General features: G+C 28.3%; 1 protein-coding gene across 1 annotated transcript; it reads right to left on the bottom strand.

Annotated features, from left to right (window-relative positions):
• Window positions 1-2,304: 2,304 nt before the first annotated feature.
• On the bottom strand, window positions 2,305-7,336 carry LOC114412570 (putative pumilio homolog 7, chloroplastic). Its single transcript, XM_028376508.1, has 5 exons — window positions 5,250-7,336; window positions 4,991-5,153; window positions 3,939-4,102; window positions 3,083-3,341; window positions 2,305-2,808 (listed from the first exon to the last, which is right to left on the bottom strand). Exons 1-5 carry the CDS (start codon window positions 6,881-6,883, stop codon window positions 2,701-2,703), a joined length of 2,328 nt encoding a protein of 775 aa, XP_028232309.1. The 5' UTR covers window positions 6,884-7,336; the 3' UTR covers window positions 2,305-2,700.
• Between the last annotated feature and the right edge of the window lie 3,927 nt (window positions 7,337-11,263).

Raw genomic sequence — 11,263 nt, 5'->3', positions numbered from 1 at the left:
ATTTTGAAAGAAACTTGATCTTACCAAATAAAGGTATAAGAGTATTTTTTACATGTTTACTTAATTATCTTCTCCCATTTCGTTTAAATTAAACAAATTTATATTTTATTTTCTATTTACTTTTTTCAAATTAAACAATTTAACATTCAATTTTATTTTGATCATAGTTTTTTTATTTTTTATTTTTTATTTTTTATTTTCATTCCCTTTGTTTTCTTCCAAAACAAACAAACAGTGATAGTACACTACCCCGTTAATAACGTGTGACGTGGAATAATTAATTTTGAATGTTATTATTAATCTTAGTCAGTCAAAAATAAAATGAATTTTTAAATGTTTCTATTTCCAAGTAAGTGATAAAACACGTGATTAATATATTAACATTAAGGTTGAATCAATTTAAATATTACCTGAATTCAATTTTTCGTATTGATAATACTTTATTTATTTTTTAATGAACTTTACATTAATTAAAAAAAAAATTCTTTAACCAAAGAATTAAGACTAAAAAATATTTTTATCATCGATTTGAATTATTTTTATGAGTTGAATGTCATGTGTGGATGCTGTAAAAAGTTTTACACGGTACACATGTGTATAACTTTTTTTCTTTTTTTTTATTATTCTAGAATAATAAATATTTAAAAAGAGTATAATTTAATCTTTAGCTTATTTGATAACGCAATTACTTTTGTTCAAGCTTTTATGACTTGTGACGTTGTCATGCATCCTAACCTTGATGGAAATCTACTACCACTATCATCTATGTAACCTATCAGCTAATAGTGGAAACATATTTCTTACCAAGAAAAAAAAATATTAGAGGAAGCAAATTTAGGTAGCTTCAGAAACTTCCATACATCGATATACAGCAAAACGAAAAAACTTTCATTATCTTATAAAAAAAACTACTAATAAGTATTAGTATCTCGTACATGTGTATTTCTTTTATTTAGGTAACATTTTATAATATAAATTATTACTTTTTTATGAATTTTAATTATACATAAATAAACATTTATCATGTATAATGTATAGGTTAAAATACTAGTTTAAAAAAATAAATAAATAATATAATAGTAATTTAAGTTTAGGAGTTTTTTTAAAGATTAAAAGAAATTAGTTTGAAAGTATAAGTAAATAAAATTTTAAAAAATTAATGTAAAATAAAAGTATTTCTTATTTTCTTAAAGAAAAATAGAAACAAGGGCAAAATAGTGATAAAAATACGTATCTTAAGAAAAGAGAGAAATAAAATAAAAAGTGATCCAGAAGGATCAGAACTCTTAAAACTTTGTATGATAAGTATTTAATACCTTTTATATCTCTAATTTCTAATACAGTACATGCATTTATTTTTTAATTAATACTTTCTTTATAAAGTACCGTAGTAATTAAAAAATATAAATAGATTAGAAATAAAGTCATGGAAGATGATAGAATCAAATTATGCAATATAAATGCATTATTTTTCCTTTTTGAAATAAAAGTTTATAATTCTCTTCGGTTAACTAGCAGGCCAACCTACTATATTCCCAAGTAGCTGTTATTTGCGGCCCATACATGATTATAGAGGAAATATTAGAATTTATAAAGAAATAACCGGATGCATAATTGTTTTATATGTATTTGTATTTCCATGGCTCGTCAAGTTATGGTAGAATTATTACTCCATTAATCTTTAATACTATATTTGTATTTCCATGGCCAATCAAGTTGTGTTAGACCAACCATCTTATATATGTATTTCTAGTACTAAATTAAAACTTCTATGTGCCTCATAATGTTGTTTCATTAAAAGGTTTAGGTGCGTTCCTTTAATTTTTTGCCGAAAAGCCACCTTACTCTGTCCTTTAAAAAAGATTTTTTTAGAAAACCGTTGAGATTTTAATAAATTCTTAAGTAATTATACATCACAATTTTATTCGTTAATTTCTTGATGACTTTTTTTTTACAGCAATGAACTATTATTGATTTACTAGAATTTTGATCCATGCGTTACACAAAGTAAACAACGAGTTTGAGTATTTTTTATTGTTTAGCTGTGAAAATGGACATCGACGTTTGTCAAATAATATGACAAATTATTTTTTTTATTTTTTTTGTAAAGTGCTGAATGCATTTAAGAGGAACCAAAATGCCAAATCTAGCCTCCTTGTATGAAGGAAAAAAACAAAGACATGAGATTTTAAAATCATGAACAAAATGGTGAACAATCATAAATTTAAAATACAATGAACGAACAAGCATCATTCACTCCCCTTGCACTTAGAATGAAGGACGTTATTATGAAAGAGTGTAAGATAAAGGTTATTCAGAAAGTTCTTCATATTATTATACAATAAAAGCAAAAGTCTAAAGTTCTATACACTGTACATTCTCACACAGTGAGAATAGCATAATTAACATGATAATAATATCCAATAAGTTGAAAAACAAGAAATAGTACATGCAAATGCAAAGATCTAAATGTGAGCAAAATTTCTGCTCTGTTCTCTCTTCTTCCTCTTTTTTCCATAATTAACTGAGCAGATGAACAAGCACTTATAAACAGACTTTAACTCATTTGTATGGTTATCATCATTTAACTTACAGTTAAATAACCATCCAAAACATATATAAACCGTTGTTGTGGCAGACCTAGACAAGCTTTCTTTGGCACAGAACAAGAACCCTTCTTGCACAAGAGGAGAATGTACATCATTTCTTCAAAAGCTTCTGCGAGAAAATCTTCTTGGAATACGGGCTGTTTCGAGAAACGGCTTTGTGGGACTCGATTGCTTCAACTAGTAAATTGTGTAAATGACCCTAGTTTAGAAGGAAAAGAAAAAATAAATAACAATCGCCACCAGATCAAGATCAAAACTTTCATTGATGACATAACTGCTAAAATATGAGTGCAAAAATTATATGCACTTTTTACTGATATAAAATAGGAAGTGTAGTATCAGAACATACTAGTAGATGACAGCAATTTTTGGCTAAAGAGATAGTATCATCATAACAAGATTTTAAACTGATTATTATACTGTCATTGATTTATCAAAAGTGAAGAGCAAAATAAGGTGGCCATGTTACAAACCTCAGAATGTCGAAGAGCTGATTGAACAACATAGTTTGCATGTGGATCTTGAAGCAAATGTTCAAAGTGAGGCGTGGAGAGCAGTTCAAGAATGACTCTTGATCGATTCTCATCATTGAATGCAGCAAGACATTTTTCAACCACATGACTACCAAACTTCTGTCTTGATAGGTGCACATAGTTGCCTTCAAATTGCAACCTTATGCATGTGGTGACAGATGAAATCTTCAAGTCCAAGATAAATTGAACAACATAATTTCTGCAGCAGGCAAAAAGAACAGAGAGATGAAAGGGTAGAAAAATCAAAGAGTAGTGGAAGCAGCATTTATCTCATAGTTCCAAAGTAGGTCAACACAGAATTGGTGTTTTATTAAAAACGATCAACAGGCTTGATTTGTTAGATGTGAGTCCCATGCAAAGACAAAAGCAAAAAGGTGTATAGAAAGAAATCTGTTCAATCAATAGAGAAGTTAAAGCCGGTATTTTTTTTTTTTTTATCAGCAAGTTAAAGCTGGTATAACAACATATGAATTTCAATTTGAATTTTTATAAAAAAGAAAACACTGTAATTTAGATCCGGTAGTTATTAACAATTTTGTTTCCTAGTGTACTATTCACTTTTCATACTGTGTGACCACCACATTTTCCAGTCCCCACTAGACTTGGCCTCTGGTAAAACGGGTTAAAATCATTTATACAATTGCCAAAGACATTTGACAACAGCTAAGATTATTGCTTCTGCAACAGAAAAGAGAAAACATTTTTGTGGGTGGAAAAGTAGATATACAAAACAGAAAAAGAAGAACCGGTGAAAGGAATTTTGTGCTTTATAAACAATTATGTTTCCAAAAGTTACCCGAATTGATCTTGAGCTAGCAGAAGTGCATTAGCACATATTTCTGCAATCAGTTTTTCTCGATACTCCCCGCTTGAATGGCCAATGCATCTTTGCAGAACACAGCATCCGTGTTGGTGAGTTGCAATGTCAACACAATACTTTGCAGCAGCAACAAATATAAACTGCAGAATGCAAATAATAGGGTAAATATAACTTCTTCAAGGAGATATCAATTTATGTATTTATTCTACATTTCATCACACTCCAATCATGAGCCACAACAAAATGGACACCGATTCAATCATAGTTCACAAGCTCTTTATCCCAGAATCCAGATAATTACAAGCATTTCTTTTTGTTCATTGGTCCCTATTTATAATATTGGTCATTTTACTAACCCTGTAGATATTAATTCCACAACGGAAGTAAAGGCCATAAGAAATCTAGTTGTCTAATTTTTTAAATTAGCTAATGGACAATTGTACTAGGATACTCTAGGCGTTAAATTCATAACCCTTCACCAGCAATGTTTCTGCTGAACTGAGCATTAGCAGTTAGAGTGGTGTTAGTTTTATAGATCATTGATCAATTCAAATTTTTTTTCCAAAACAAAATCGGAATCTTAGAGCAACACATAACATTCATATAAATTTATATTCATTCTTGGTGATGAAACTTGAAGAACATTTAGCAAATTTAGTCCATGGTACAAAAAAACTCAAACTTTAGTAGCTTAGAAACTGCAAGCATAGCATTGTCAATTTATGATGGCAAAAGCATGTCTTTCACATAATGACATTTAAAGTTTATATACACCATTTTTAAAGCACCATTATTGTTATCATAACTTAGACAAGAGTGTTGCATGTTAAGGAAGAAAAGCTTTCAGAATGAACTGAATATGTAAGAAAACAACGAAGTCTATTTCACATGAGATGATCAGCTATCACTGATTAAAAAGTTTATAAAATAGAAACAAGAGTGAGATGAGGATACAGATTTCTGTTCACTCACAAAAACATCATGCACAAGATATCAATAAACTTTATTGAGAAAGATAGAATTCATGCCTTGTTATCTTCGTTGCTTAAACATAGCAAACAACGCTGAACCACATGGTTTCCATTTAGATCTTTGATGAGAGCCAAGAATCCTGGTTCAAGAGCTGAAACAGCTAATGAAATTTGCTGCCTAGTTTTGAGAGTCTCAACTAGCTTCTGCACCACGCGAGTGCTGATAAAAGAAAAAAAAAAAAGTAAAGAAGTCATGTCAAATTCAATATAAGCCAACTACATAAAATTGCAGTAGATTCACAAGTTGTGCCATCACCCATGAGTGTTTAAAGAGATTCTGACAAGCTGCCCAGGTTCTTCGGTAATTATTAATAGGATTTGCATCCTCTGTTCTTCATTGCATACATCCAATAACTTCTGCATAAGGTAATTTCCAAAAGGATTCATCATAAGTTCCACTACATGATCAATTATCTCATTAAATATCATTAGAACATCTTCTGGTGTACCCTCATCAAACATTTTCTGCAAGAACCTACAGCCATGCTGATCTTTGGCCATTAAATATATATAACCTTGAGCTTCAGCTAGGGAACTGTACTTGGGTAACAAAGGAAAGGAGCAACCTATCCTGGCACCCCTAGTATTGTCATAAGTTCCTACAACCTGGTATGGCATGTCTAGCTCTGATCTCTTCAAATTCCTAGCAAAGCCGGTGTCTCGCACCGCAGCCTTACTATGATACATAGAACGATCCAAACCTCTGCTAGCAACATAATTTACACCTTCACCTTGTATGATGAAGCTCCCCTCACTTGCAATAGCATCTATGTTTCTTTGTGGGATTCTAGCATTTGAAAGAGGCACAGCTCTTGAACTATTAGGCAGAGAATGGCTATGCCTATACTGCAGTAAATCCTGAACACCCAAATAAGGTCTTAAATTAATACCTCGGGAAGAGCTGGGCAATCTCAACATGCCTCTTTCTTCAGTTACATTCATTCCATTTTTCTGTGCATAAAGTAAAGCATCAACCATTGGATTCCTGCTCAAAGAAGCAGTACACTCCGGTGGCTGATTTCGACTTCTTCCAAAATAGTAGTTATCCATCAGCTGCCTTGAATGATGATGACATGGAGACTCCATTGAACCACTAAAGTCATTTAATTGAGAAAGCATTGGCTCGGACCTTTTGGCACACTGTCTTGATCCAAATAAATTAGCCATTAAGGCCGAATTCATATCGGTATCCTGATTTCTAGGACTCCAGGGAAGAGGGGACTGAACCCCAACACAATCAAAAGAACCTCTCCTGAAACTGTAAGAATCCCCATGCTTGTGAACATTGCTTGGACCATTTCCAGTGAAGGATACACATTCAGGAAATGGACGCCTATGCATGGCCATTGAAGCATCCTTGAAATCACAAGGGCTCTCCTGTTGATTGCTGATGTACATTTGGCTAAAATTGGCACACAGGCCGCCAAGTTCATTAACCAAACCTCCATTGGCATTCCTGATAAGAGTTGAATCAGGTGTGATGAAACGGTTATTAGGGTGAGAAGAAGAACCTCCAGAAGAAGGCATGGTGGTGGATTTAAGATCCTCCAATGGAGGAGGGGTTGGTGATCCAGTGTCAGACAAGGCATGGCCAGAAGAAGAGAACAAGCTTGAGGAAGAACCATCAGATTGCAGAGAAAAGCCACTCACAGGGGATGAAACACATGGATACTGAACCTGAGTGAATGGGTGGTCATCATCACACATTCCATGAGACACAACAAAAGAACCATGACGATGATCATCATCATCACCATGATGAACAACAACATCATGCGATTTCCCATGGTAAAGATTGTGTGATGTTGCCTGAGGGATCTCATTCAGCAACATCTCAAGCTCCTCGAGCCCCCCATCATCCTTCACGTTCTCCAATATCTCTTTCCCCATCTCAACGCTTTCAACACACCAACAACAAACAAGTGATAGAACAAAAAAGAAAAAAGGAAAAAAAAAAACAGAACAACAAATGAAACTCACGCAGAACAATCAGAGAGAGGAGTCTATGCTATGAATCAGAAAGAAAAAAAAAAGAAAGAAAAAACCCATTTCAGATATTGATTCAAAGAGAGTGAAAAACACAACCCCGTGAGAAATTACGAGTCTTTGGTCATCTGGGTTGGGCTCAGTGGGTGGAGAAACTGGGAAAGTTGGGTCCTTTTAGAGAATTGGAATTGCATTTGCATTTGGAGAAGAAAATCATATCATTCGGGGTAATGGGTATTGTCTGAGGGGAGTTGGTGAAGCATGCAAATATTGAAGATTTACATGCGGTCACTGGGAACCGTAGGCGTACACACTCAGCGTAGTCTCACAGGCCATTAAAGCTGAAGCAAGAACAGACGCTACGGGCTTTCCATATTTATATATATATATATATATATATATTATATAGAGAGAGAATATTTAACTCCAATATATATTTATTTGTAGTATAAAAATTAAAAATCATGAATTCTTCAGGGTTTTTACCATCGTCATTTTAAAAATTATATTTTATTTTATGTTATTTTTAATTGGTTGGTAGAGTAAATATCTTTTACAATATGAATTAATTAAAAATTGTTTTAATTATGATTTTTATAAATAGTCATTATAAAACTTAATATTTTTTAGTTTTTACTTATATAATAATTTTTTAATAATGATAATGTAAATTTTACATTATTTGTATATTTCAATTAAGTTATATGTCATTATTTGGGGGGCGTTTTAAATGCATGAAAGGTATAATTTATTGATACATTTCTTTTACAAAATCAACGGCTGTATATTAATATTCTTTATTGTTAATGCACACCTAATTATTCTTTTAAAAAATATATCGTTCGTTTATTATTAATATAAAAAAAATTATATTGTCAGTTATGTAAAAAAATTATACTTATAGTTAATAAAAAGATTATTTGTTTATGTAATGTTAATGTAAAGTTATACACCTATAGGTATACTTATAGTTAAGTTATAGTAAATCTATATATTTTAAATAAAAGAATAATAAAATATAAATTATTTCAGTTTCAATTATGGATACTTATATTTTAAATTGAAGTCAATCATTACATAATTATACATTTGATCAGAGAAATTGTAAATTAAATCAAATACTAAGAGACGTTACATAAGAATTACTTACTCTTAGATAGGGATAAAAATATTAGATAGGTTTTATCTATTTGAGAAAAATCAAGTTTTAAGTCTAATTTTTTACTTATTAAAGATTTTTTTTAGGTTTAATTCCATCTTTTTGAAAGCTTAATTTAATTTTTAGATTATTTAAAGTCCTATTCATATTAAAAAAAATCGAAAAATATGATTTATCTTTAAACATAAATGTTATTAACATACTTTTTGACACATTTTTTTAACACATATTCTTTGATTGGTTGAAATTTTTAAAAAATTACAAAATAATAATAAATTTTACATTTTATTTAGTGACTCTTTCTCCTCCTGATTTTGTAAATTTTAATAAATTTAAATAAATCATAGAATATGTGTTAAGAGAAAAGTATTACTAGTATATTGTGTATTGCCAAACATTCGTCATCTCTAATTTGGTTAATTGATTAATATGTCAAAAAAAACTATATAAAACAAACTTTAAACTATAAAAAAAAAAAATCACTACTACTTAAGGCATGAGATGAAGGATTCGATTCATGGATATGCAAAATGAACAAATAGATATACTTACAAAAAACCACATGTCACACCTTTGATCAAGTGACTAGAAGCTTAAGCCCTTTAAGAGTTTGATTCATGTAACGAGAGTAATAAATGCAAAAGGAGTTGTCTTTTAATTTGTATTCTACTTCTCAAATACTTAGTCTCGGGACTTCTAATAATAATAATAATAATAATAATACATAGATATTTTCTTGTAGCATATTCAATTATATTAAAAATGAATGGTATTAAATAATAGATGATATTAAGAATGTTTATGGTTTCATTTTAATATAGTGTTAAATTTGATTTAATTCAATTAAATTATAAATAATATAAAATAAATTATTTTTCTTTTACTAGTCTTTCAAAGCAAAGGAATCATTTAAAAAAAAGTTAAATTACTCATTTGATTTTTATAATTTCATGTTATTATCTTTTTAGTCCCTATAGTTTGAAAGTGGTATTTTTAGTCCCTATAATTTATATTTTAATTCTATTTTAGTCTCTATAGTTTAAAAGTGTTCTTTTAAGTTCTTATTATTTACATTTTAATTCTCTTCTAGTTCCTCTAGTTTAAAAGTGTTCTTTTTCTGGTCTCTATCGTTTACATCTTAATTCTCTTTTAGTCCCTCTAATTTGAAAACTATATGTTAAAAAGTAAGAATCATGAAATTATATGGACCAAAAAAACCGTTTTTAAAACTAGAGAAATTAAAAGAGAATTCAAATATAAATTATAGGGACTAAAAAGACCATTTTCAAATTATAAGGACTAAAAAAATAAGAATCATGAAACTATAAAACTAAATAAGTAATTTAAAAAATAAAATAAGGAAACCAAGTTCTTCACTATTTAGCTTCATTATCTTTCTCTTTAATAGATAGATGTTGGATTAAATCATTTAGAAGGATGTATATTCTCTTAATTTCATTTCTTAATAAAATATCAACCGTTTGAATTTTTATTTTTTTTAAAAAAAAGAAGTATATGATACTAAAACTCAACACTATTTCACAAACATAATCAACATAATGTTAATGTAATAATCACATTACACTATCTGTATTACTTCAACGTAAAAAGATACCATTTTATCTTTTTATACAATTTTAATTAAAAAAGCATTTTTAAATATACAACACAAAAAGTTTTCCAATAAAGAAAAATACGACACCCAACAATAAATTTTAAATCGATCTAAAACTACTAAGCCTATGTATTAAGATGTAATTCTGAAACCATAGAAAATAATTAAGGTAGTACCATAATTTTATAAATACATATTTATATAAGTATGAGTTATATTGTACTTTTTTTATAAAAAAAAAACTATGTATATGTATGAGATAAGTTTAGTTTGATTTGAATCCTAAAATTATATCCAAAATCTGATTTAATTTAATATAATTGATTGTTATTTTCTTTTTAATTTTACGTTTGATTTGATTTTTACGGTTAACATTAGATTGGTTGAGGTTATCAATATTTCCAAGTGTTAAAAAATTATATATATATATATATATATATATATATATATATATATATATATATATATATATAAGAAATAAGTTATAGTAAAATATCTTATAACTTACTTTTTATAAAAGGAATGAATATTTAGCCGTACTCATAACTTTTATATAATGTAAAGAATGTGATGTTAAAAAATATAAAAAAAAAACTTATACATTATAACAGATTGCACAAACTTTTTTAAGATGTAAGGAAATTGGTATTTCCTTCTTTTTAAAAATTTATACAAATCTTTTAAATTTTTTCCAAATATTTAATAGTAAGAAGTTACCTATGTTTCATATAATATTTAATGAGTATTTTCAAAAAATGTCAATGTTTCTCCTTTAAGTATGGGATAATTTTAATAAAAAAAATTCGAGTTACAAAAAAATTAAACTATCATACCAATAAACCTATAAGTCAAATGAATACCACTTTCAATAAGGAAATTATTGAACAAAACTCATTCCAACACACTGAAGTGAAAAAAAAAAAACAATAGTCTTTAATTGATAGTAAAAAATATTAAAGAAAATCAATAGAAATTAACTAAGTTAAAAATATTTGCATGGGTGAGTAAATGAAAGGAAAAAAAACACTATTTTAAATCAAAGAATTTGTAATGTGATGGGTTTTTTTTAATTATTAGATCATTAATGCATATGATTTTTTTTCATATACCTTATAATTATTATTATAAATAGAGAATCAGTAAACTTAAAAAAAAGTATTTAATACACCATTGATTTTATAAAATAACATATATTTTGGAATACATTTTTCTCTCTAAAATCTCATATTTTTTTAGCAATATTAAAGTTCTTCCATTACGACGTCGAAAAAAAAAAGTTCTTCCATTACACATGACATTTTTTTTAACTTTTATATTTTAAATTGTTTTAATTTAGTTATTTATTTTAATTTATTTTACTATCTTTAATTTATTTCATGCATATGTTTTTTTAACATTTTAAATTTATAATTTATTCGTTGTTTAACAAAATATACAAATAAATAAAAATTGAAATTACATTAATTTGTAACAAACTAAAAAATCTTAGAAATCTTAAATAAATACAAGT

The sequence above is a fragment of the Glycine soja genome, chromosome 5, assembly GCF_004193775.1.
Source record: "Glycine soja cultivar W05 chromosome 5, ASM419377v2, whole genome shotgun sequence".
In the NCBI taxonomy this organism is placed as follows: Eukaryota; Viridiplantae; Streptophyta; class Magnoliopsida; order Fabales; family Fabaceae; genus Glycine; species Glycine soja.
The sequence above is the reverse complement of the archived record's forward strand: the minus strand, read 5'-3'. Positions and strand labels throughout refer to the sequence as shown.

What these genes read in the sequence shown, in the direction of transcription:
- LOC114412570 (XM_028376508.1), bottom strand. Translation starts at nt 6,883, where the DNA reads ATGGGGAAAGAGATATTGGAGAACGTGAAGGATGATGGGGGGCTCGAG. An exon ending in ATCTCTTTAAACACTCATGG is followed by an intron (nt 5,154 to 5,249) that starts GTGATGGCACAA and finishes TTCTTTTATCAG; the next exon opens with CACTCGCGTGGTGCAGAAGC. An exon ending in TAAGCAACGAAGATAACAAG is followed by an intron (nt 4,103 to 4,990) that starts GCATGAATTCTA and finishes TGCATTCTGCAG; the next exon opens with TTTATATTTGTTGCTGCTGC.